Source organism: Dendrobates tinctorius, unplaced genomic scaffold, assembly GCF_039654945.1.
Source record: "Dendrobates tinctorius isolate UK_male_01 unplaced genomic scaffold, ASM3965494v1 ptg000020l, whole genome shotgun sequence".
In the NCBI taxonomy this organism is placed as follows: Eukaryota; Metazoa; Chordata; class Amphibia; order Anura; family Dendrobatidae; genus Dendrobates; species Dendrobates tinctorius.
Window position 1 is genome coordinate 12,743,783 of NW_027361688.1, and position 27,028 is coordinate 12,770,810.

Here is a 27,028-nt window from a genome sequence, read left to right on the forward strand (position 1 = left end):
GGATCCTGTGTTATCTACTGTATATAGAGGTGTTATCAGTCATTGTACAGGAGGAGGAGGTGAGCTGTGATATCACCTATTGTGAATGGTGGGTCCTGTGATATCTACTGTATAGAAAGGCGTTATCAGTCATTGTACAGGAGGAGGAGGTGAGCTGTGATATCATCTATTGTGACTGGTGGGTCCTGTGTTATCTACTGTATATAGAGGTGCTGTCAGTCATTGTACAGGAGGAGGAGGTGAGCTGTGACATCACCTATTGTGAATGGTGGATCCTTTGCTATCTACTGTATATAGAGGTGGTATCAGTCATTGTACAGGAGGAGGTGAGCTGTGACATCACCTATTGTGAATGGTGGATCCTGTGTTATCTATTGTATATAGAGGTGTTATCAGTCATTGTACAGGAGGAGCAGGATGTGAGCTGTGACATCACCTATTGTGAATGGTGGGTCCTGTGTTATCTACTGTATATAGAGGTGTTATCAGTCATTGTACAGGAGGAGGAGGTGAGCTGTGACATCACCTATTGTGAATGGTGGATCCTGTATTATCTACTGTATATAGAAGTGTTATCAGTCATTGTACAGGAGGAGGTGAGCTGTGACATCACCTATAGTGAATGGTGGATCCTGTGTTATCTACTGTATATAGAGGTGTTATCAGTCATTGTACAGGAGGAGCAGGATGTGAGCTGTGACATCACCTATTGTGAATGGTGGGTCCTGTGTTATCTACTGTATATAGAGGTGTTATCCGTCATTGTACAGGAGGAGGAGGAGGTGAGCTGTGACATCACCTATTGTGAATGGTGAATCCTGTCTTATCTACTGTATATAGAGGTGTTATCAGTCATTGTACAGGAGGAGGAGGAGGTGAGCTGTGACATCACCTATTGTGAATGGTGGATCCTGTGTTATCTACTGTATATAGAGGTGTTATCAGTCATTGTACAGGAGGAGCAGGATGTGAGCTGTGACATCACCTATTGTGAATGGTGGATCCTGTGTTTTCTACTGTATATAGAGGTGTTATCAGTCATTGTACAGGAGGAGCAGGATGTGAGCTGTGACATCACCTATTGTGAATGGTGGGTCCTGTGTTATCTACTGTATATAGAGGTGTTATCAGTCATTGTACAGGAGGAGGAGGTGAGCTGTGACATCACCTATTGTGAATGGTGGATCCTGTATTATCTACTGTATATAGAAGTGTTATCAGTCATTGTACAGGAGGAGGTGAGCTGTGACATCACCTATTGTGAATGGTGGATCCTGTGTTATCTACTGTATATAGAGGTGTTATCAGTCATTGTACAGGAGGAGGAGGAGGTGAGCTGTGACATCACCTATTGTGAATGGTGAATCCTGTCTTATCTACTGTATATAGAGGTGTTATCAGTCATTGTACAGGAGGAGGAGGAGGTGAGCTGTGACATCACCTATTGTGAATGGTGGATCCTGTGTTATCTACTGTATATAGAGGTGTTATCAGTCATTGTACAGGAGGAGGAGGAGGTGAGCTGTGACATCACCTATTGTGAATGGTGGATCCTGTGTCATCAGCTGTATATAGAGGTGTTATCAGTCATTGTACAGGAGGAGGAGGTGAGCTGTGACATCACCTATTGTGAATGGTGGATCCTGTGTCATCAGCTGTATATAGAGGTGTTATCAGTCATTGTACAGGAGGAGGAGGTGAGCTGTGACATCACCTATTGTGAATGGTGGATCCTGTGTTATCAGCTGTATATAGAGGTGATATCAGTCATTGTACAGGAGGAGGAGGTGAGCTGTGACATCACCTATTGTGAATGGTGGATCCTGTGTTATCAGCTGTATATCAGTCATTGTACTTTTTGATCAAAATAGTGATAACTAATTACCCTAGGTTATTTACATGCACTATTACTATTTAGCTGATATCGTTGTTGGGATCGCTGGGGAGTCGCTATGTGTGACGGGGCCCCTACTGCGGGGTACTTGTTCATCTTGTTTCTCTCAGGGTATGTGCACACGTTGCGGATCTGTAGCAGAATTAGCTGCGTTGTACAGTACCATTATTTTCAATGAAAAAGCAAAACCGCTGTGCACACGCTGGGGATTTTTCCGCGGATTACAATCCGCAGCATGTCACTTCTTTGTGCGGATTCCGCAGCGGTTTCACATCTTCAACATTGCAGAGGCAAAACCGCAGGCTATTCTTCAGATAAACCGCAGGCTATTCTTCAGATAAACCGCAGGCTATTCTTCAGATAAACCGCAGGCTATTCTTCAGATAAACCGCAGATCTTTGGACCTGCGGATTTTGCCAAATCCGCGCGGGAAAAATCCGCAGCCCAGTCCGCAACGTGTGCACACAGCCTTAGGTTCTCAGTGACTGCAGGGAGCCCATGGGAGGGAAGGGCAGGTTAGATCTTCAATATGGGACCCCATGATCTCCATGTACACCCCTGATCGGTGCCAATTCTTCATCGCCTCGAGTTTTGTGTCAGGGCTTTCTGCAGCAGCCAGTAGGGGGTATTGGGAGCTGCATAATTACATATGTGGTGAGCGCCCCATAGTGGCTGCAGAGTGCTATGCTGTTGTTTGTAAGGCTGTGTTCACATGTTCAGAATTTTTTGCGGCGTTTTTTTTGCGTTTTTGGTGCGTTTTTCCACTTTCGGGGAATATCAAAGTTAGATGACTTGAGGATGAGGAAGACAAGTTTTATTTTTGCTGCTTTTTTTATGTTACTGTTCCTTTAATTTACTCTGCAGAACTTGGTAGATTTAAGAACCCTTCTCCTTGTTTCACAGAGCAACCAATCACAGCCCAGCTTTTACAGTGTGCGAGTAACCAATCACAGCCCAGCTTTTACAGTGTGCGAGTAACCAATCCCAACCCAGCTTTTACAGTGTGCGAGTAACCAATCACAGCCCAGCTTTTACAGTGTGCGAGTAACCAATCACAGTACAGCTTTTATAGTATGAGTGAAAGCTGAACAGCCAATCACATCGCAGCTTTTATAGTGTGCTTGACTGAGGAAAGTTGAGCAACCAGTCACAGCGCAGCATGAAAAACTAAACCTGGGCTATGATCGGTTGCTACAGGCAACAAACACCATTAGTTAGCTGGCTCCATTCCCATCAGCCACCTCGCTCAAACAAGATGGCGGCGTCCATGAGACACGCTCTCCGGTCCCTCTCTCGCCTTTCCCGGCCCCGTGTGCGCTGTCTATCCAGTCTCTCTGACCCTTTAGTGTCCGGGACACGCCGGGGTCTTTTTAAGGATGTGTTCCCGGCTGAGACCGCCAGGCTGCATCTCCAGGAGCTCCTGTCCTCCGGCCCTCAGACCGTATACTGCGGCTTTGACCCCACGGCAGACTCGCTACACGTGGGGAATCTGCTGGCCGTGCTGGGTCTCCTCCACTTTCACCGGGCCGGGCACCATGTCATCGCTGTAGTCGGCGGGGCCACTGCTCAGATCGGGGACCCCAGCGGCCGTCACCGGGAGAGGGCGCCCCTGAGCCCGGAGCAGCTGGCGGAGAACGTGCGGGGGATCCGGGACTCGCTGCACCGCATCTTCTCCAACTACGAGGGGCCGGTGCGGGCCGGCGGGCGGGTGACGGTGCTGGATAACGCCGCCTGGTACCGGCAGCGCTCGGCCGTGGACTTCCTGGCCTCGGTGGGCAGACACTTCCGCATGGGCACCCTGCTGAGCAGACACAGTGTGCAGAGCCGCCTCAGCTCCGCGGAGGGCATGAGCCTGGCAGAGTTCACCTACCAGGTGTTCCAGGCCTATGACTTCTACTACCTGCACCAGAAGCATGACTGCAAGATCCAGCTGGGCGGCACCGACCAACTGGGCAACCTCATGTCCGGGCACGACTTCATACAGAGGTGCGGGCCCCCGAAAGGGCCATCTGATCCCTACCCCCCGCTGTAGGACTGGGGCATCTGAAAGGGGCTAATCTGATCTCCACCCCCTTCTACAGGAACGGGGCAGCCGAAAGGGGCATCTGGTCTCTACCCATATAGGAATGGAGAACAGAAAGGGGCATCTAGTCTTTACCCCCTGCTGCAGGAATGGGGCACCTGTAAGAGGCTCATCTGATCTCTACCCCCTTCTACAGGAACGGGGCACCTGATCTCTACCCCTATAGGAATGGGGCACCTGAAAGGGGCTCATCTGATTCCTACTCCCCTTACAGGAATGAGGCACCCGAAAGGGGCATCTGATCCCTACCCCCGCTGTAGGATCGGGGCACCTGAAAGGGGCTCATCTGATCTCTACCCCCCTCTACAGGAACAGGTCATCTGATCTCTACCCCCCTCTACAGCAACGGGGCATCTGATCTCTACCCCTATAGGAATGGGGCCCCTGAAAGGGGCTCATCTGACCCCTAAACACCCTCCTCCTTCCTCCCCCGCCCCGCTGCAGGAATGGGCCACATGCAAGGGGCTCATCTGACCCCTACCTCCCGCTGCAGGAATGGGCCACCAGAAAGGGGCTCATCTGATTTCTAGTCCACCCCGTCTACAGGAAAGGGGCATCTGAATGGGGCTAATTTTCTCTACGTCCCCCACAACCACCCTTTTAAATTCCCCTACAAATCTTGACAGCAGCATTTAGAGTGTGAGATTTGAGCATTGCACTGTTCATCATCCATTGACCCATCAACATGATCACTGGGTGCCGATGGATTCACGTGTCCTCTGGTAGTTTACTAATAGGTCTCCATGGATATCATGTAACAAGCGAGCCAACGATTAAGGGACTTAAGATTTAAAGTTTGGGGGAAAAAAAATCTGCCTTTCAATATATATAGGAATAGGTTTAGCGTGCACTCGGTCTTATTATGAATGAGGTGCTGGTGTAACGGACCTGGTGGTCCCAATATAGAGTAATTATATAATTCACCGCACACTCTTGTGGATTATCATGCCAAATAGTTTAAATTTTATTAACACACAATCTGGGAGCGTAACAGAATAATGCAATGGAAGCGATATATAGAACGTTTCGGCTCCACCGGAGCCTTTATCACACAATCGCTTAATCCAGTGCCATACAAGAGAAGGGTATAGAGAAGAGGGATGAAAATCCCTGTGGTGTCACAGAGACTAGTCATATGCTAAAATCCTTATAAAGGTGCCGGGTCACCATCAATGGCTAGTGGGGACCTGCAGGGGTTGCTGTCTAAAGCGGCGCTCCCGCACCTGGCTGAGTCATTCTATATATCACTTCCATTGCATTATTCTGTTACGCTCCCAGATTGTGTGTTAATAAAATTTAAACTATTTGGCATGATAATCCACAAGAGTGTGCGGTGAATTATATAATTACTCTTTCAATATATATACACTTTTTCAAACAGATTTTGTTTGCCCTGTTTTAAGCATTTGATCTGTCAAAATCAAATATTTAACCTATACTGTAAAGCAAATGCTACAACGCAATCAAGACTTCATACGTGTACCCTAAAATGGTGTATAAAAACTACAGCTCCACACACTAAAACCAAAACCTCACACAGCTCCATCCATGGAAAAATAAATTCTTGGGTCTCAGAAAATAACGATACATCCTGTATATTCACTATTTACTAAGCACAGGAAACGCATCCCTCATAAATGTAGTTATGTTTGTTCTCCTGCAGGAAATCCACCATATGAACATACCCATAAGGGCTGCGATAGTCTCCGTACTCATGCAGGAATTAGAAACCCCCTCCTACAGATATATAGATATGGGTCATTCTCAGGGGGGTGCGATCTATGTGGTCAGGATTTTATATTGACCCTCAGTCTTTACACAGGACCACAGGAGAAGACGTGTTCGGGATCCTGTTGCCGCTTATCACAAGCACCACCGGAGATAAGCTGGGCAAGTCTGCCGGAAACGCCGTATGGCTGAACAGAGAGCGGACGTCACCGTTTGAGTTTTACCAGTTCTTTGTACGGCAGCAAGATGGCAACGTGGAGAGGTGATGTGTGCAAGATTAGGATAGGGGGGCTGGAATATGCTTTATAATTAGCTGTCTTAAATGCGAACACAGAGGGAACGTTGCTCACTTCAGAAGGTGAGAGGCGCTAATGACACGTCTGCACATCCCTCCATGATACCTGCCGCTCGATGCAGGCGCCCTGTTGGTATGTGCAGACACATCGTCATCAGTGCTGCTCGCCTAGCGATGCAGGAGTAGGCAACGCTGCACAATTAAGCCAGTTTCACACATCCAACATTTATGGGCCACGTACAGACCACCATGTCCAGACCAGCCACGGGTCTCCCAATGAAACCTCAGATCACAGTTGTGAATGGAGCCTTAGTGTATTAATATACACTATAGACCTGGAAGGTCGGTCGCCGTTCTTGTTGGCGATGGATCCCCTGTGTATTTATAGTGTTTTTTGTTTTTTTTTCCTTAGGTTCCTAAAACTTTTCACTTTCCTTCCCCTCCCGGAGATTGCACACATTATGGAACAACACGCCAAGGAGCCGGAGAAACGGATACCCCAGAAGAGACTGGCAGCAGAGGTGACAAAGCTCGTCCATGGCAAAGAAGGACTGGAGTCAGCCAAGAGGTGAGGTGTCAGCCCATTATCATCATAGCAGGTGCCTCCGTCCATCCCTCCAGGTCCAGTTCTGATGCTCATGTGTCCATTGCTCTTATGGAGAATAGAAAGATGCCAAAAAAAAACCCCATTATATTTATAAAATGTATTTATTTTAATGCATGGCTGTAATATCCACCTTTCTCCACTAGGTGCACGCAGGCTCTCTATCACAGCAGCATTGACGCTCTGGCAACCATGTCTGATCAAGAACTACAGGAACTCTTCCAGGGAGCCCCTTTTGCCGAATTTTTGCTGGAACCTGGTACTAGGGTGCTGGACGCCTGTCTGAAAGTGTCAGCTATCCCAGAAGGTGTCCGTGGGTAGGTATTTTAATGTTTACGAGTCAAAAAGACCAGTTTATTTCCCGCCATGTGGTTTTTCAGGCAAAAGGGAGGACTTTGGCTGCTGGGGTGATGGGCATGGAGTAGGTCTATCGTGTGCAAATATGGGGGAGAGACCCTGTAACTGAATGTCCTTTACCCTTCAGCTTTGACATACTGAGCAGCGGGGGAGTAAGCTTCAACCACATGAGAGTGACAAACCCAGACGAGGTCCTGGTGGTCGGCCAGCACATCCTAAGCAACGGGCTGTCCCTCATCAAGGTCGGCAAGAAGAACATCTACGTGGTGAAGTGGCTGAGCCTGTGACGGCAGCCGCCTGGCGCTGAGGCGGATGATACTCTCACTAAGTGAGACAGCTTTGTACTATGGGACAATGATGGATTTTAATAAATAACTGTATCAGTTGGGTATTACACTAATTCTCGTGTCGGTTCTTTCTCCCCCTTACATCTAAGTGGTAGATATATAGACTGAGGTCTCCAGCCATAGACAGTTGAAATGCTTCTTTAATGTGTTGGAGCCCCTGTGGATCAGTGGGGTCTATCCGGGTCCTGAGACTCCTACTTATCACTCAAACCACTGTGCAGACGTACACATTGATGTACAGGCCCATAGACTCTCTTGAGTTCTGCTTCTCAGTTGTTTGAGTGATTGGTGGGGGTAGAGAGACCTTTTCAGGGACCTATTAGGACTATTTTACCACTGACACTTGGTATAGATATACAGGACCTGGTAAAAGATGAAAAGTGATACCTGTCTTGTAGTAATCCGATGTGCCAGCGCTGAGAAATTTAGCTTTGAACCTTATGCAAATGATCTTGAAAGTGCATTGGGGGCGTGTCAATATACACCATGCCCCTAACGCACTTCCAGGTTAATTTACATGTTATTTTAAAGCTCAGTTTCTCAGCGTTAACACATCGGATTACTACAAGACTGGTGTTTTTTATTGTTTCACTAGGTCCTATTCATCCGGACCACTAGTTTCAATGATAGAATCATTCCGGCAGGTTCCTTTAAGGATCTTCAAGTTTAGAATTTTCTAACATTGCAAGATTCTCCTTTATGCTTTCTGATGGTCCAAGGAATGGAACGGCGATGTTCCAGAGCTCATTTATTCTGGGTCTTCCTCTTATCCAGGTCCTGCTGAATCTCGGGAGGAAAAGCATCCTTGTTCTTGGTGACGCAGGGGAGGCAGAATCTCTTGGAGTAGAAGAGGCTGCAGTCCTAAAGTTGGGCAGAGGAGACGGTGTCGGGATCAATGAAGTCTTATATAGGGGGCGGCATAGTGACAATTGGTTTAAGGATAAGTTTGCAATAGAATTTACAGAAGGAATCTGCATCAGACACCAATTTCTGCTTCGGCTATGTAAATTTCTGGGCAGCGGTTCCACAAAAAAAAAATCAGCATTTTGTGCATGTGAATTTCCACATGTTCTTGCAGAATCTGTAATAATTCACATGCACAAAATGCTGATTTTTTTTTTTTTTTTTGTTTTTTTTAATGTAATGCAGATTTTGCTGTTGAATCAGCCCCCCCGAAACCCTTGTAAATCCTTACTGTGTGAACGGACCCCAAAGTGGCAGAACGTAGACGTGGATTAGATCTGATAAATCTCGGGAATGTCTTCACTATTTTCAGCATAAAATGGATCTAGATTTGGGTTTAGATTTGCAAATTCTTTGTGCAATAAAAAGTGAATCTTGTGGGGGAACTATTTCCTTAGCGATGTAAAAAAAAAAAACAAAAAAAAAAAAAACAAACTAAAATATACCGCTTGCAAACCATCAGCAAGCTGCTATGGGATCTGCTACCCTTCAGCTATGTGCACACAGCAGTTTTTAAACTCCGGTGAACCTGCTGGCTAGTGATGAGCGAGTATACTCGTTTCTCGGGTTTTTCCGAGCATGCTCGGGTGTCCTCCGAGTGTTTTGGCGTGCTCGGAGATTTAGTTTTCATCGTCTTATCTGCATGATTTGCGACTTGTAGACAGGCTGAATACATGTGGAGATTCCCTAACAAGCAGGCATTCCTCACATGTATTCAGGCTGTCCAGCAGATGAGACGGCGAAAACTAAATCTCCGAGCAACGAGTATCCTCGCTCATCACTACTGCTGACTGTTCCTTATCAAAAGACGCTTCAGGAAACACTTTTTTTTTCTTTTCTAAAGCATCTTGAGTTTCCATTTTGGTAATTCCTCCAGCGTGTTTTCTGATGGCTTTGGGCACTGTTGCTTTTTTTTTTTTTTTATAGATCCCTTCCCCTTTTTATTTTGTCCTCTTCCCCCCCCTTTTTTTTTTTTTGTTTTTGATTTCTCCCCCTTTTCCCTTTTTTTTCCCCCCAAAAAATTCTAGACAAAAGAACAGTTTCCCGAGGCATCTTCTGCTAGAAAAACTGACATTTTTGACCACTAGAAAAAGACAGTGATTCCTATTGTGCAGACAGGTTTTTTTTTTTTAAAGCCTTGTTTTCTAAGATCAAGAGGTGGGGGGAAAAATAAAACACTTTAAGGGTATGGTACGGGATCTTTTTAGGGTGTGTGCACATGTTGCGGATTCTGCTGCGGATTTTTCCGCACAGATTTGTCAAAATCCGCAGGTCCAATGACCTGCGGTTTATCTGCGGATTAGCTGGCCGTTTTCCCCCTGCGGTTTGACACCTGATCATGGAGAAGGTGCCAAACCGCTGCGGAATCCGCACAAAGAATTGACATGCTGCAGATTTAAATCCGCAACATCTGCACTGCGTTTTCCATTGACTAAAATGGTACTGTACAACTCAGCAGAATCCGCAACGTGTGCACACACCCTTACATGTGTTCTCCCTACAGTCATGGCCAAAAGTTTTGAGAATGACACAAATATTATATTTTCACATGATCTGCTGGCCTCTGGTTTTTATGTGTGTTTGTCAGATGTTTTTATCACATACAGAAATATAATTGCAATCATATTATGAGTAACAGAAGGTTATATTGACAGTTAGAATGAGTTAATGCAGCAAGTCAATATTTGCAGTGTTGACCCTTCTTCAGGACCTCAGCAATTCTCCCTGGCATGCTCTCAATCAACTTCTGGATCAAATCCTGACTGATAGCAGTCCATTCTTGCAAAATCAATGCTTTTATTTTGACTGAATTTGAAGGTTTTTGTTTGTCCACCCGTCTCTTGATGATTGACCACAAGTTCTCAATGGGATTAAGATCTGGGGAGTTTCCAGGCCATGGTCCCAAAATCTCTATGTTTTGTTCCCTGAGCCATTTAGTTATCACCTTTGCTTTATGGCAAGGTGCTCCATCATGTTGAAAAAGGCATTGTTGATCGCCAAACTGCTCTTGGACGGTTGGAGAAGTTGCTCTTGGAGGACATTCTGGTACCATTCTTTATTCATGGCTGTGTTTTTAGGCAAGACTGAGAGAGAGCCCAGTCCCTTGGCTGAGAAGCAACCCCACACATGAATGGTTTCAGGATGCTTGACAGTTGGCATGAGACAAGACTGGTGGTAGCGCTCACCTGGTCTTCTCCGAATAAGCTGTTTTCCAGATGTCCCAAACAATCGAAAAGGGGATTCATCAGAGAAAATGACTTTACCCCAGTCCTCAGCAGTCCACTCCCTGTACCTCTTGCAGAATATCAGTCTGTCCATGATGTTTTTCCTGGAGAGAAGTGGCTTCTTTGCTGCCCTCCTTGAGACCAGGCCTTGCTCCAAGAGTCTCCGCCTCACAGTGCGTGCAGATGCACTCACACCTGCCTGCTGCCATTCCTGAGCAAGCTCTGCACTGCTGGTAGCCCGATCCCGCAGCTGAAACACTTTTAAGAGACGGTCCTGGCGCTTGCTGGTCTTTCTTGGGCGCCCTGGAGCCTTTTTGGCAACAAGGGAACCTCTCTCCTTGAAGTTCTTGATGATGCGATAGATTGTTGACTGAGGTGCAATCTTTCTAGCTGCGATACTCTTCCCTGTTAGGCCATTTTTGTGCAGTGCAATGATGGCTGCACGTGCTTCTTTAGAGATAACCATGGTTAACAGAAGAGAAACTGATGCCAAGCACCAGCCTCCTTTTAAAGTGTCCAGTGGTGTCATTCTTACTTAATCATGACAGATTGATCTCCAGCCCTGTCCTCATCAACACCCACACCTGTGTTAATGGAGCAATCACTGAAACGATGTTAGCTGGTCCTTTTAAGGCAGGGCTGCAATGATATTGAAATGTGTTTTGGGGGATAAAGTTCATTTTCTAGGCAAATATTGACTTTGCAAGTAATTGCTGTTAAACTGATCACTCTTTATAACATTCTGGAGTATATGCAAATTGCCATTAGAAAAAATGAAGCAGTAGACTTTGTAAAAATTAATATTTGCGTCATTCTCTAAACTTTTGGCCATGACTGTACAGCACCTTTTGTGATGTTTTACCCTACAAAAAAAAATCCATCAAAAGCTAAATAAGGATATGCACGACATCTTATATTTTTTGGGTGGATTTTCACACAAAAGGGGAAAGATACTTAAAAAAAAAAAAAACAGCCGGCGTTTTCCTGGCTCTTCTTACGCTTGGGAATCTCGGCTTATGCACATACCCTAAAACCTTTTAGAAAGGAGCATTTCCTGCAGTGGTTTTTCCTTGAAAAAAAAACTTGTTTATATGTGGCAAGGATTACATTTTTTTTTATAATTTTTTTGAGGAAAAAAAAAAATTCTCATATATATATATATATATATATATACATATATATATAAAAATTTCATAGGCACATCTTCTTGACCACAACACGTTACACTGCCTGTGTTGCCCATAGCATCCAATCACTAAGCGTCTTTCATTTCACCAGAGCTGTTTAAAAGATGAAAGCTGAGCTGTGATTGGTTGCTATGTGCAACAGTTTTCCTTGTAGACAGTTGTGGTAACTGAGGCCTATTATTCTTATCGTCCTTCTGTAAAGCTGGAAATAACACAATTTATTACCGTGCTGACACAGACCACCCTCTGACACAGACTGCAGGGGGAGCCCAGAATCAGGAACTTCTCTTTGTCCGGCATGAAGGGATCCCTGGTAACATAGCATTCCTCCAGGAGGCTGTAACAAAGTGGGAAATCGCTGCTTAACGGTTGGATAAATAATATATAATGTAGGAATGTGTTGGCCTACTGTTCACTTAAAGGGGTTGATAACACTACTTTTTTTGTTGGACAGGTTTCATAAAAATAAACTGATTATAGGGTATTCCCCGCCCCAACAATCATCTGTGTGGGCATCAGGTTTTAACTGTGTGGTTTGCCTACAGCACTCCCGCAGGCGAAGAGAAGAATTACACCATTTCAATTTCACTCAATGTCAGGTCTTCCATAGCAAAAGAGAACACTCATAGCCACATCGGCTGATTATTGATGAGGTTCCTTCACTAGGCCAGTATCTGACAACCCCTAAAGCGCCAAAAAAATGAGTAAATTGTCATGTGGATTTCCAGGTAATATGAAGACGAAATGTTTGCTGATCACATTTTACTTACATGATGGATCGTGTATTTGGTGGTTTCTGGCCAAAGTATGAATATGGGACAGATAACCTGCAGAGCTGACATTCAAATATTCCTTGAGGATTTTGGGATTCATCAAGGTCCATCTGGAAACAGAAACACAAAGTTTATAACTAAGTGTGTAATGCTATGTTTAATGGTGTGTATGTGGTATAATGTACCGTTGTGACGCTATCGGCTGTACACGTCACTCGGCACTAGTCGGAAATTAGATAAACACTAATATTCTCATCTCCAAGATCCTATCCCAATATCTAGTAGGTGTAGTAATAATATTAGAAATGTAGTATAGTTCTTCTGATTAGCTATGTCGCTTACCCCATGTGCAGGGCATTGCAGTAGCTTAGGTATCCATGGTTATGAGCACTCATAGTGTTAGTAACCATAGGATACCGAAGATGCTGCAATGCCCTGCACATGGGGTAAGCGACAGTGAATCAGCAGAACTATACTACATTTATAACTGGAGGTATTTGCTAATATTATTATACCCACTACATATTGGGATAGGATATTGGAGATGGGAATACTCCTTTAAATAACATTTTTTAAAGATATAAAAAAAAAATTTTAAAAAAGTTGGAATCGCCCAAATTTCCCAATCTGAAAATAAAAAAAATATTTAAAATAATATATTTGGTATCAAGTCAGATAAAAATCTAAAATTAATTAACATGTAAAGTGCAATACCGTAAGGAAAAAAAAAAAGCGATCTTTTAGTTGCTGCATATTCCACGACTAAAAAAATACCATAAAAAGAAAACAAAATTGGTATTAAGTACCACACAAATAAAAACAAACCCTCACACAGCTCTGTCAATGTGGGGAAAAAAAAACATTGGGCTCAGAAAATGGGATCAAGACCTAATTTCGGATTTTATTTTTTTTTTTTTTAAACCAATAAAATATATAAAAATAACTAAAATCGCATGTTAAAAAAATACACAGGCGCAATAAAAAAAAAATAAAACAAAGACACAAAAACGCAATGAAAAACCATACACAAAAAAGAATAAAAAATACACAAAAACGCACAAAAAAGCATTCAAAAATTTTCAAAAATGCAATAAAAAGCGTTCAAAGCAACAGAAATCCGTACGCAAAGTATAAAAAAAAGCAACAAAAAAAAGCACACAACAAAACGTACACAAAAACGCAATAAAAAAAAAAAAAAGCAATAAAAATCATACACAAAATCGCAATAAAAAAAGTAACCTAATTTAAATAATAGGTGCAGAAATTCAGCAGTATCAAAACCTCGCCCAAAGCTAATTGTGTGAACATAGCCTTAAAAAAAATAGTGAACCCTAGAGGCGGGGGTTAAAACACATGAAACACAGATGTAGCAGGGCTTAATGAATTTGCCATTACATTGCTGGTGTCAGGGTTTGCTACCAAGGCTTTTACCTAGGACTGCAGCGCGAGTAATCCCTGACGCAAACAATGCAACCGATTCAGCTCTGCTACATGAAATCCCCCCCACTGTAGCACATGGCGCAGCAGCACCCATCACATACTGCACTATGGTGCTTCCTCCTCCAGCACAGGCCCCACTCCTGATCTTCCTGTGCAGGTCTCCTCCTACTGTGGGGAAGGCTTTAGTGCAGCACAGATGATCAGCAGCACTGAGTGCAGCACAATCCCAGTGACAGCAGATCAGCATGGCAGCGGTCTGCCTGAAGGACTGTAAGGTGAGTCCTCACCCGCCTGGTTGGCACCACCATGTCCCCCAAAATTCACCGTCTTATGCCAGATGTCTCAAGGCTGCAATCACGAGCTGCGATGTGTGACGCAATCCTTAAATCCTTCCCAAAACTGCAACTAACCCCACTGTTTGCCCTCTTTTATGGCTACAGAAAGTTGAGATATCGGGAGTTGTTCGCAGGGTCTTGACACTACATTAGGGCCATAAAGTTGCACCGTGGAGCCCATGAAAAGAAACAAAGTTTTGTTGACACCCCAAAACTTCATGGAAGGGAACAATGTGCGCCCGTCATCAGCGGAGGATTAGCACCGCTTCCGCTTGAGAAGCCTTTATTCAGTTAGGTGGTCTATTAACGCCTTAGAAGCAGCGGTGGCTATTGACTGCGGCGAGTAGGGGGTTACACAGCGAGGATTGGAGTCGTCTCTGATTCCGGCTATTGCAGCAGGCTCGGCTCATGTAGCGGTATGGGGGAGGGTTGCGGGACGTATTTTTGGGAGAGATCGTTCTTTTGTTTCCTGTCGCCCTCCTGGACGATTTTAGGAGAGTTGGGAAGTGTTTCTATAATGTAGTAGCTAAAGTGCTCCCTTCTCTTCCCTGTGACACCATAACTGGTTTAGGGATGGAACACGCCTATATTTCATTTCTGCCAGCATAGTAGAAGATGCACAATTTCGTATCTGCATACGCTCGTTCTGATAGTGCGCATGCACAAGTATGTACCGCCACACTGTCCACCCTTATGGATCACGATAACGTGACATTACCCCTTATGAACTATAACCAACACACTGGCCGCTCTTATGAACTATAATCTCCACACTGGCCGCCCTTATGAACTAGAACCTCCACACTGTCTGCTTTTATGAACTATAACTTCCACACTGGCCGCTCTTATGAATTAGAATGTCCACACTGTCCAACCTTATCAACTAGACCCTCCACATTGGCCGCTCTTATGAACTATAACCTCCACACTGGCCGCCCTTATGAACTAGAACCTCCACACTGTCTGCCCTTATGAACTAGAACCTCCACACTGTCTGCCCTTATGAACTAGAACCTCCACACTGTCTGCCCTTATGAACTAGAACCTCCACACTGGCCGCCCTTATGAACTAGAACCTCCACACTGGCCGCCCTTATGAACTAGAACCTCCACACTGGCCGCCCTTATGAACTAGAACCTCCACACTGGCCGCCCTTATGAACTAGAACCTCCACACTGTCTGCCCTTATGAACTATAGCCTCCACATTGGCAGCTCTTATGAACTAGAACCTCCACACTGGCCGCCCTTATGAACTAGAACCTCCACACTGGCCGCCCTTATGAACTAGAACCTCCACACTGTCTGCCCTTATGAACTAGAACCTCCACACTGTCTGCCCTTATGAACTAGAACCTCCACACTGTCTGCCCTTATGAACTAGAACCTCCACACTGTCTGCCCTTATGAACTAGAACCTCCACACTGGCCGCCCTTATGAACTAGAACCTCCACACTGGCCGCCCTTATGAACTAGAACCTCCACACTGGCCGCACTTATGAACTAGAACCTCCACACTATCTGCTTTTATGAACTATAACTTCCACACTGGCCGTTCTTATGAAATAGAATGTCCACACTGTCTGCCCTTATGAACTATAATATCCACACTGTAAACTCTCCACTATTTTCTCTCATGCTGTCCATATCTCCACATTGCCCATTCCAGTCTGTCACCACCTTTAGTGTCCCCCCCCCCTCTAGGCTGTACTTCCTATTTACCCTGTGCCCCTTCTATATACTACACCCCCTCTTTCTACCTTATGACTTTCTGACAGCAGTATTTGCTTATGACTTACAGGCCTGGCAGGATGCGGGGATGACCCTTTCCACGACTAGCAATGAAGCTTGTAAACTGTTTGACGCCACCTTATATCAGGTAACTCATGATCCCGCTGCATCGGGCCTCCGGCTCTGCGTATAGTATATTATTGCCACCTCTGACTCGAAGAACCTCGGCCCAAACGGGAGACCTCTGTCCTCTTGCCGGACGTCATTTTACTAAATAGTTTGATAACATCTGTGCTGACTCTGCAAATTGTCCTCATGAAGAAGCGACCTTGTAAAAATCTATTGCCCTGGTTGTATAGTCAATTGTTATTGCTTAGAGTGCAATTCCAGGCAGATATGGATATTTAACCGATCAGTTCTATATTTTTACACATAGGGGGCAGTATCAGCGCTATTAGTATTGCAGTAACTAAAATATTAATGTGACAACCCCTAAGCCGAAAATGTGCTCTGAACAGTTGTCATTTCCCTTCCCCCACTACTTTTAACAGATTCTACCAAGTGTGTTACCCAGCGGGGGGGGAGCGATTAAAGCAGCATTAAGAGGAATATGCATAGCTATAGTTTTTAAAAAAAACAAAACATTTTATATTCATTTTCTGAAAATATAGGTTTCCCATGAATTCACACTAAGACTGACTTAATATTTGGACATTAGTAAACTTCTGCTTGCCTGCAGCCACCACTAGGGGGAGCTTGCGGTTTATGCATGTATACAGCTTGTATGGAGTTCACTGACAGTTATAGAATTCCATAGACAGCTCCCACTAGTGGTGGCTGCAGGTAACTGAATTTTATCATTTAAAGGGGACCTGTCCCCAAGACAAAAGTGGGAGTAAATAATCACATTTAACAGTAAAAAAAAAAAAATAATAAAACACAGCTCGATCTCAGATGACACAATGATGGCATCCATTTTTTTTTCTTCACAGACCCGTTGATTTTGAATGAGTAAGTGATCCATACCTCGGATCAAAAATGGACGTCGCCAAGGTTTATGTTTTCGGGGGTGGGGGGGGGGGCTATGCGGACACTCGTTTCGCAAAGGAACTTGGAAATGTGAACAGCCCCATAGACTATCTGTGGAATACGGGCATCTTGATGAGGCCTCACACTGCAGCTGAGACAAGTCTCCATTTTGTGACAATGGACCTGGACCATTTGCACTTCAACTGAAGCGAGCTGAGCCCAGTTTTTGGGACGCACAGACCGGTTGCTATGGACCTTCTGCCTGACGACGGTTGATATCAGCCAGTGTTTATATGGCGTTGTCAGGCAGCAGGTCCCTAGCAACCGGCCTGTCTCAGGCTTCAGGGCCTTACACCGATAACTCAGTCCTTCACTCTGCCTTTTATACCACTGGTGGCCCTTGGGACACCTCCGGCACCGGGGCCCGGATGCCACATCTGTGCTCACTGCCATAATAACCAATTATTATATTTCTGGGTAGAGCACCCCATAATGGTGTCCGCTCCCCTCCTAAAGCCGGGGAGGGCTGACTGAGGACCCCCCTGTGATGCCGGCGATCCCCCTTGTAAATTATATTTATTTAGTCCTGTATTCAGATGTCCGGAGCTTACACAATCCTGTCAGCTGGTGACGGCCCGCTGCCAAAATTCCTCTCTGCAAACAATATCCCCGATGGCCATTTATTGTGACAATTAAAGGAGCAGTACACCTGGTCTTATCTCCCTAAGGATCGGGCATGTTGAATTCCAACATGTCCGCTCCTTCTTTCCTCCTACATCTGGCGTCTTCCCACAGTCAGCAATCGGTGAACGTTTCCGATATGCTTAATGTATAGGACGTACAGCAGGCAAGTGCTCCGTGCACATGGCTGATAACAGAGAATAATAGCTGCAAGGAACTAAGATCTTCAGGGTCTATTTTGTGATTGGTCGCTGTTGATAACAGCCATGTTTGTATATATTTTTTATACATAGTATGTTACATGGACGAATGACAAAACAATGGGAGGAATTGAAGGCTGCCTGCAGAAAATGAAAGCAGCGGATCCAAATTTTGGTACGTGCCCGATTTATACACCATCCGATATGCTGTCATTGCGCAGTAAAGATATATATGACTTTCTAATAACCTCCTCATTTCAAGATCTGATTGCTGGCAGTGATCCAGACCATTCATCTAGAGGCTGTAAACTTGCACAGACCTAATACATTTCACAGCTGAGGGTTTGCTACAATTGCATCAAGCCTAGGCAAAACCCATTAATGCAGGTCTATGCAGTCGTGATAGTTTGCTGCAATGTATCGGTGCAGATAACATGTGACCCAGAGATCCTGATACTTGTCATACATCACTTTTTGGGAAATCTGTCTGACAACCAATTTTTTTTTTTTTTGCTCTCGCAAGGTTGTCGATCAGCTTTTCCAGCTTTTCGCAACTTGTGCACTGCAAATAGGTCTTGTGGAGTTCAGGGATCTGGGAAAGCTGGGCGGCCACACTAACTTCTACTTGTATTTCAGCTATAGTAATTCTTCTCCTTCTTCTTCCTTTCTCCTGCTCTTCCTTTCTCCTTCTTTCTCCTCCTCCTTCCTTTCTCCTCCTCCTCCTCTTTCCTTTCTCCTCCTCCTCCTCTTTCCTTTCTCCTCCTCCTCCTCTTTCCTTTCTCCTCCTCCTCCTCTTTCCTTTCTCCTCCTCCTCCTCCCTTTCTCCTCCTCCTCCTCCTCCCTTTCTCCTCATCCTCCATCCTTTCTCCTCCTCCTCCTTCCTTTCTCCTTCTCCTCCACCTCCTTCTTATATATATTTTTTTCTTCTCTTTTAGTTATGGGACACGTGATTTCTAACGGTTTGGATCTGATCGGCACCGGTCGGTCACCACTGCTTGATAAGGAATTTGAGAGGGACCTGAAAGTAATGTCAGATTTGGCCAAGACTCAGCCCCTGACCGAAAGGGAAAAATTACATGTAGCTGCACTGGAGACTTTTGCTAAAGGGTATGATGACTTTATTCATTTCCATATTTTTATACTCCATTCACATCTAAAGCTGCAGTCCAAATTCTACTGGGTCTGATCATATATTTACCAGCAGCCTCTGCTGATTCAGTGTCTGTACAGAGAATATTCTTCTCTTGTGACCTGTGTAAGATGGAGTGTTAGAACGGCAGCAGCACTGAGTACACTTTGCATAGGGTGGGTGCATTAGGGTCTCATTGTGACTTAAAGGGGTATTCCCATCTCCAAGATCCTATCCCAATATGTAGTAAGAGTAATAATAATATTAGCAAATACCTCCAATTAGATATGTAGTATAGTTCTTTTGATTTGCTATGTTGCGAATTGCATTGCAGTAGCTTAGGTATCCATGGCTATGACCACTCATGTAGTGAGTTAGTTGTTAATGGTCGTATCCTAGGCTACTGCATTGCCCTGCACATGGGGTAAGCAGCATAAATTATCAGAAGAACTATACTGCATTTGTAATTGGAGGTATTTGCTAATATAATTATTACTTTCAAACATCTGTCAAAAGAGAAAAATGTGCATTTCTATGGAAAAATGACTTGCTGTTCAAATATTTAGGCTTTTAAAATGTCTTTAAGGCCTCGGAGACGCCAAGTGAGCGGCTCATTCTTCAGGCGGCTTCTGCTTGAAAGATGCTATATACTGTATAATAGAAGTCAATGGGAAGGCTGAAAAGACGCCTGGAAGACGCTAAAATCTTCATTCTTCAATGGAGGGAAAAGAAAAAAAACTCTAGTAAAAAAACACTGGATCCAGGCTGAAAAAAAAACATTGAAAATGTGCTAAAAAAAAAATTCCTAAAAACTGAAAAAGACACTTCAGGATAAAAAAAAGTTTGAGTTTCTTGAAACGTCTTCCATTCAAAATATCGAAAAGATGTGGTGTCCACATGTCCTTAGGGTGTCGTCACACTGAGTTCTTTTTTTTTGTTGAGTTTTTGGAGCAGAAACTCCTCAAAAGCCATAAGTCTTGACTAAAGGTTTGGAGAGTTTCTCCGTCGAACACTCAGTGTCAACGCACCCTTCTACGCTCTCGGTGCCGCCATCATGTGGGACGTGTCACACGTCATTAGCGTTCCCGCTGTCGTGTTCGTGTCATTGATGTGAACTGCGCTACACTTGATGGCATGGACAGTTGGGGAGGAAGGTGAGGACTGAGGAAAGGTGCGTACAAAATTTTTTCATTATTATTAATAAAATATATTGTTTTATATCTAGAAATCTTCCAAAGGCGGCGGACATGTGGGACCAGATCTTACAGGATAACCCTTTGGACTTGCTGGCTATAAAACTTGCCCATGATTCCTACTTCTACCTTGGACAGAAAACTCAGATGAGAGATTCAATCTCCCGAATTCTTCCATATTGGACCCCGAATACTCCTTTAAGTAGGTACGTCAGCATTTCATGTACTTACCTTCCTCTATGAATCATTTTTAGAGACGCTTCATACTATGTCGAAAGCCACCGCAATTTCTCTACGACTGACCCTCTGCTCCCATTCACACAGCATGTTATAAAATGCTATCTTCCTTCAGCCACCACTAGGGGGAGCTCACTGCAGACATAATTAGTGCAATGTTAAAACATATACCGTAAGCTCCCCCTAGTGGTGGCTAATCCTGCCGTTTCTGTATTGATGAGATGCTGGCTTAAAGGATTTTTTTTTTCCTCTTCTTTTAGTTACGTGAAAGGCATGTATTCATTTGGGCTGCTTGAAACAAACTTTTACGATCAAGCACTGAAAGTGGCCAAGGAGGTAAAGAAGTTTTAATATGGGTAGGGTGGAAAAAATATATATACGTACCATTTTTATGCCTAGTTAACTAAAGGGGTTTTCAGCAAATTTAAAGTGTATGGAAGAGAGCTGCAGTACCCTTTATGACCACTATGTATTGTATGGCGCTGTGCTATTTCCTGTGCACTACAGTCCCGTCAATCAGTTGATCCGTCAGAGCGCTGGGAGTCGGAGCCCTGCCGTCCTGATATTGATGACCTTGAATCCCCTTGTCAGTGATACAGGCCCCTCTAATGAGAGTTGATTCATTAATGACACACCCTATTGAAAGGGGAAGTGGTGACACCCAATTGGCAATTAATCCATATGTTTCCAATAGGAATCGCAAAATTTTTGAAAAATATACTTTGTTTTCTTGAAAAAAAAAAAAAAAAAATCTCATCTGCAGCCGCATCCCCCCTCTTCCCCAAAATCTGAATCTTACCCAGTAATGAAATGATAGAACGCTATATTATTCTTACCTCCTCCTATGATGTCTAGGCTCTGGCTACGGACCAGAAAGACTGTTGGTCGGTGCACACCATCGCTCACGTGTACGAGATGACGGCCGACGTAGAGGAAGGATTGTCCTTCATGAAACAAACCGAAAACAACTGGAAGGTAAAGCCTTGGTGTTACCGTCTGCGGCTTCCCTATGAAAGTTCTTACTGTCGGACTGTCAGGAGGTAGAAATCTTGAGGAAATGGGGTTAATCACTGCCTAATCGCTCTTCATGGGCGAGGCCTAATTCTGGGGGAGGTGCTTCTGCTGTAGTCAGTTGTGGCCGATCTTCAGCGTTTTGCTTGTGCTTTCTCGCAGGGAGGAGACATGCTCGCCTGCCACGTCTACTGGCACTGGGCCTTATATTTCATCGAGAAGGTTAGACCATTATAATTTTCTATATTACATATGGCGGCGTTATTTGTGAGCCACTGAACGGGCTGACAAGAGAGCAAAAGATACCGAACGGCGTACTGATCCCTGCTTCTTATTTCTAGGGGGAATATGAAGCCGCCATGACCCTGTATGACGAGTATGTGAGTACCCGGCAGATTACTTTAAGGGGTTTTCCATCTAGATGTCTCTGAGATACAGGCAATAAACTGAATGTTTTCCTTCCTTTAATCCGTAAATCTGATAATCCGTCTCCTCGGCCACAGATTGCGCCCATGTGCTTTACGAGCGGAAGCATGCTGGACGTCGTAGACAATTCATCTCTGCTCCTCCGGCTCCAGATGGAAGGTACCGCTCAACCAGCGGTAGACGGGAGAGTTTTCTCTGTGCTCGTTGTCGCCTCCTGCTGGATAATACTGCTTCTCTCATCTGCAGCGTGGACAACTGCTCGGAACGTTTTCCTAGTTTTCGAAAAATAAGTTGTCACGGTTCAATCCAAAGATTATTTTTTGTAATTGGGTTTCACTAGAAATTTGCCTTTTACTGGATCCATGTTTCCCCACATGTCGCCGGCGCGCAGAACGAAGCGACTGAGAAACCTTCAGTGAGCGCTCATTCTGATGGGAGAGTTTGTAACTCTTTAACTTTCTTTTTACGAGTGCTGATTTACGACCTCATCAAAGATCAGCTAAGCCTTCATGCGGTCAGAAAAATATATATAAGCATTAAACTCTTCCACAAGGGACGGGAGGAGCTTACTGTTGGATTCTTAGTTAACTCATTCTGTAACCAGCAATATTTAGGAGGAAACTCTAAGCCTGTAAAGCCAAGAATTTTCAAAATTTTTGATGAATCCCGACTGCAAAAATGTAAGTATTAAAAGAAAAAGGTCTCTGAAGGTCCACATTCTTTAAAGGGAATGTCGGCAAAATTTAACTCCCCTCCTCTACCAAACTATATTTACTGTATATGTAGCTCTCTCAAAGACAAGTCCAGCGATGCCTTTATATGACCAGTCCGTACCTGAGAAATTAGCGTGTGAATTTATATGCAAATGAGGCTTAAGGGCTACTGTAGATCTGAAGCTTCTGTCACTCCAGCTCTATTCCCCGCTTGGTGCCGCCGCCTCCTGCTGCTTGACTGACAGCCTCTATGCTGTGTGACTTCAGGCAAAGGAGAAGGCGAAGACGGCGCTGAGCGGGAGGTGAGAGGCTTCAGATCTACCTTAGCTCTTTAGCCTCATTTGCATATTAATTAAAACGCTGATTTCTCTGTAACGGAGGAACCGACTGGCCATGTAAAGGGATTGCTGGCTCAGCCACTGGAGTCATCAGCTTTATAAAACTACAACTCCCACCATCCACCATGTCCTAGATTAATAATTCCGCCTTTTCTGGACCTTTCAGGAGTAGATGTTGAAAAGCGATGGGACAAACTGGTCCAAGTTACCAAGAAACACCGCGACGATCACATCCTGATGTTCAACGACCTTCACTTCTTAATGTCTTCCTTGGGCTCCAAAGATCGGGAGATGACGACGCAGCTGCTCCAGGCTCTGAAGGAACTTTCTAAGTAAGTAGAGCTGAGCAAAAAGAATATGCAACGAACCTGGACCTGCGCGCCACGTCACCATTCCCGGTCTTGTAAATCTGCTCTTTATGGTGACGTCCCTTACTCCTATTCTGAGGAGTTCTGCACGTGTGACATGCCGGCAGGTAGAAGGTTTGCTGGGCTATGGACTGGGGACGTGACCTCAGGTCCAGGTTCATGTGAACCATTATGACTATCATTGTGTAATCCGCCGAGTGGCCACTTTTTATTTGAGACACCCATCTAGTAGCGCTTTGGACCTCCAGTCTATACGTTCTGTGCCTTAGACCGCGGCGTCTTCCTATGTGGATTTGATTTTGTATATTTTTTCCATCTTTAGATCTCCAGGGGAGAACCATCAGCACTCCCTGATCCGAGATCTCGGCCTCCCGCTCAGCCAGGCTCTTGTAGAGTTTGACAGTGCTAACTATGACAAGGTGGTGGAGCTGATGCAACCTGTTCGGTACCAAATTCTGCATATCGGAGGAAGCGATGCCCAGGTAATAGCATTAGAAAAGTAACGAGAAACACACACACTGCTCAAAAAAAATAAAGGGAACACTTAAACAACACAATGTAATTCAAAGTCACTCACTCTTCTGTGAAATCAAACCTTCCAGTTATGGAGCAACACTGACTGTCAATTTCTCCTGCTGTTGTGCAAATGGAACAGACAACAAGTAGAAATGATCAGCAATAAGCAAGAAAACCCCTATAAAGGAGAGGTTCTGCAGCGGGTGACCACAGACCATTTCTCTGTTCTCATCCTTTTTGGATCACTTTTGCATTTTGTCATTGCTGTCTACAGTATTCTTTTTTTTTTATTGCCATAATAATTTTATTTCTATAGCACCAACATATTCCGCAGCGCTTAATGGGTTTGTGAAATTTTACCCATAATTTCTATGTTCTGTTTTCCAGAGAGATCTCTTCAACCAGGTTCTTATTCACGCTGCAATTAACAGTAATAAAAAATCTCATCACAATTTAGCCAGGTACGAAGATCACACATCGGCTGTCCCTTCATGTAGGCGACGCTCTGCTGCTCCCAGTGTCTGGCATTGTCTGTGGTGCCGACAGCCAATGTAGATGGAGCGCCCTGCTCCAAGCTGCTGCGCTCACTGATTGGCTGCAGCAGAGATCTCAGCAGCCCCGAGGAGGACTTTCCATCTACATTGGATGTTAGCGCCGTGCCAATGCCAGACACCGGAAGAAGCAGTGTTTCGCCGATGGACCCCAGAAACATAGCACAATTTGTATTTGGCCACTAGATTGCTCCCAGGGACTGAAAGGGGATAATCCCTTTAAATTTAAAGGGCACCAGTCTAATTCTCTCTAAATCCATTTTTTTTTTCTGTTTAATTTTGCAGAAGTCTTTTAATCGAAAGAGACGTCTTGAGACCAAACTCCCCCCTGACTGAGAGGCTTATGAGGAAGGCTTCCGCCGTACACACCCTCGTGTAGGACGCGATCATCCGGGATCCATGCATCAATCAGGAATGTGTCACTTAGGGGTTGCAGACCCATCCTATTATGTCTGGGAATGAAACCCTACTAAATCAATAGGCCTTAGCATTATTAGTAAGTACACCGGCTCCCTGACCAAAGGAATGGAAAGTTTAATGAAAAGCTACCTGGAAAAATATACTTTCCAGCGCCATCTATTTGCTTCATAGTTTTATGAACCTCGATGTAAACTTCCTATTCTTGCTTTTATAGTAATTTTCTGCACAATAAAATTGTAAAAACTGATTTTATAGCTAAATAATAATAACCTCGGTGTGATCTTCCTATTTCTTTGACCGTTTTTAATTAAAAGGGGTATTCCTATATCCAAAATCCTATCCCAATAGGTAGTAGGTATGATAATTATATTAGCAAATACCTCCAATTAGAAATGTAGTATAGTTCTTCTGATTAGCTATGTCGCTTTCCCAATAGCTTAGATATCCATAGTTACTGTCACTATATGAGTGGTTGTAACCATGGATACTAAGCTACTGCAATGCCCTGCACATGGGGTAAGCGACATAGCTAATCAGAAGGACTATACTACATTTCTAACTGGAGGTATTTGCTAATATCATTATGATGACACCTACTACATATTAGGATAGGCTCTTGGAGATGAGAATATCCTTTCGAGGCAATTATCTAGAAGCAAAAAATCCATAGGTAACAGCGCCGCACCTGTTTGTGTGTGGTATTGCAGCTCACCGCTGACTTCAATGGAACTGTGCTATAATATTAGACAACCCAAGGCCAGGTGGGGGAGCTGTTGGAATAAAGCAGTCACCCCCCACACACACACACTTTATTTCTATTACTTTCACCATTCTTTTTATTGCTGTTTATAACTAAAAGTTACTTATATCACTTCCATGACTACATTATTCCTGGATCTCTTCTCCTATATACTCGTCATGTTCGTCCCCCTTACTTTACCCTTCTTCACTGATCCCTTAGAAGCTTCCACTGCTCAGATCTGTAGTTGGATATACAGTGGGGAAAAAAAGTATTTAGTCAGTCAGCAATAGTGCAAGTTCCACCACTTAAAAAGATGAGAGGCGTCTGTAATTTACATCATAGGTAGACCTCAACTATGGGAGACAAACTGAGAAAAAAAAATCCAGAAAATCACATTGTCTGTTTTTTTTTCATTTTATTTGCATATTATGGTGGAAAATAAGTATTTGGTCAGAAACAAGCAATCAAGATTTCTGGCTCTCACAGACCTGTAACTTCTTCTTTAAAGAGTCTCCTCTTTCCTCCACTCATTACCTGTAGTAATGGCACCTGTTTAAACTTGTTATCAGTATAAAAAGACACCTGTGCACACCCTCAAACAGTCTGACTCCAAACTCCACTATGGTGAAGACCAAAGAGCTGTCAAAGGACACCAGAAACAAAATTGTAGCCCTGCACCAGGCTGGGAAGACTGAATCTGCAATAGCCAACCAGCTTGGAGTGAAGAAATCAACTGTGGGAGCAATAATTAGAAAATGGAAGACATACAAGACCACTGATAATCTCCCTTGATCTGGTGCTCCACGCAAAATCCCACCCCGTGGGGTCAGAATGATCACAAGAACGGTGAGCAAAAATCCCAGAACCACGCGGGGGGACCTAGTGAATGAACTGCAGAGAGCTGGGACCAATGTAACAAGGCCTACCATAAGTAACACACTACGCCACCATGGACTCAGATCCTGCAGTGCCAGACGTGTCCCACTGCTTAAGCCTGTACATGTCCGGGCCCGTCTGAAGTTTGCTAGAGAGCATTTGGATGATCCAGAGGAGTTTTGGGAGAATGTCCTATGGTCTGATGAAACCAAACTGGAACTGTTTGGTAGAAACACAACTTGTCGTGTTTGGAGGAAAAAGAATACTGAGTTGCATCCATCAAACACCATACCTACTGTAAAGCATGGTGGTGGAAACATCATGCTTTGGGGCTGTTTCTCTGCAAAGGGGCCAGGACGACTGATCCGGGTACATGAAAGAATGAATGGGGCCATGTATCGTGAGATTTTGAGTGCAAACCTCCTTCCATCAGCAAGGGCATTGAAGATGAAACGTGGCTGGGTCTTTCAACATGACAATGATCCAAAGCACACCGCCAGGGCAACGAAGGAGTGGCTTCGTAAGAAGCATTTCAAGGTCCTGGAGTGGCCTAGCCAGTCTCCAGATCTCAACCCTATAGAAAACCTTTGGAGGGAGTTGAAAGTCCGTGTTGCCAAGCGAAAAGCCAAAAACATC

General features: G+C 44.4%; 3 protein-coding genes across 7 annotated transcripts; 2 read left to right on the forward strand and 1 right to left on the reverse strand.

Annotated features, from left to right (window-relative positions):
* The first annotated feature begins 3,081 nt into the window (after positions 1–3,081).
* On the forward strand, positions 3,082–8,649 carry YARS2 (tyrosyl-tRNA synthetase 2). 2 transcript variants are annotated; one of them, XM_073567692.1, is made up of 6 exons: positions 3,082–3,880; positions 5,800–5,967; positions 6,413–6,568; positions 6,751–6,921; positions 7,089–7,289; positions 8,083–8,649. In XM_073567692.1, the coding sequence occupies exons 1-5, from the start codon at positions 3,150–3,152 to the stop codon at positions 7,246–7,248; spliced, it is 1,386 nt and encodes a 461-aa protein (XP_073423793.1). In that variant the 5' UTR covers positions 3,082–3,149; the 3' UTR covers positions 7,249–7,289; positions 8,083–8,649. The 2 variants fall into 2 exon arrangements, with proteins under 2 accessions (XP_073423793.1, XP_073423792.1); XM_073567691.1 differs by lacking the exon at positions 8,083–8,649 and having other exon boundaries at positions 3,083–3,880; positions 7,089–7,361.
* CDPF1 (cysteine rich DPF motif domain containing 1) lies at positions 6,690–14,307 on the reverse strand. Of its 3 annotated transcripts, none has more exons than XM_073567695.1 (4): positions 14,184–14,307; positions 12,454–12,566; positions 11,909–12,020; positions 6,690–8,169 (listed from the first exon to the last, which is right to left on the reverse strand). In XM_073567695.1, exons 1-4 carry the CDS (start codon positions 14,202–14,204, stop codon positions 8,053–8,055), a joined length of 363 nt encoding a protein of 120 aa, XP_073423796.1. In that variant the 5' UTR covers positions 14,205–14,307; the 3' UTR covers positions 6,690–8,052. The 3 variants fall into 3 exon arrangements, with proteins under 3 accessions (XP_073423796.1, XP_073423797.1, XP_073423798.1); XM_073567696.1 differs by lacking the exon at positions 14,184–14,307 and adding an exon at positions 13,998–14,135; XM_073567697.1 differs by lacking the exon at positions 14,184–14,307 and adding an exon at positions 13,888–14,025.
* Positions 14,035–25,043, forward strand: TTC38 (tetratricopeptide repeat domain 38). Of its 2 annotated transcripts, XM_073567694.1 has the most exons (15): positions 14,115–14,171; positions 16,033–16,110; positions 16,955–16,973; positions 17,966–18,047; positions 18,808–18,979; positions 20,227–20,400; positions 20,692–20,767; positions 21,287–21,406; positions 21,605–21,664; positions 21,784–21,822; positions 21,946–22,027; positions 23,086–23,251; positions 23,610–23,769; positions 24,191–24,264; positions 24,640–25,043. In XM_073567694.1, exons 4-15 carry the CDS (start codon positions 17,993–17,995, stop codon positions 24,731–24,733), a joined length of 1,272 nt encoding a protein of 423 aa, XP_073423795.1. In that variant the 5' UTR covers positions 14,115–14,171; positions 16,033–16,110; positions 16,955–16,973; positions 17,966–17,992; the 3' UTR covers positions 24,734–25,043. The 2 variants fall into 2 exon arrangements, with proteins under 2 accessions (XP_073423794.1, XP_073423795.1); XM_073567693.1 differs by lacking the exon at positions 16,955–16,973 and having other exon boundaries at positions 14,035–14,171.
* The last annotated feature ends 1,985 nt before the right edge of the window (positions 25,044–27,028 follow it).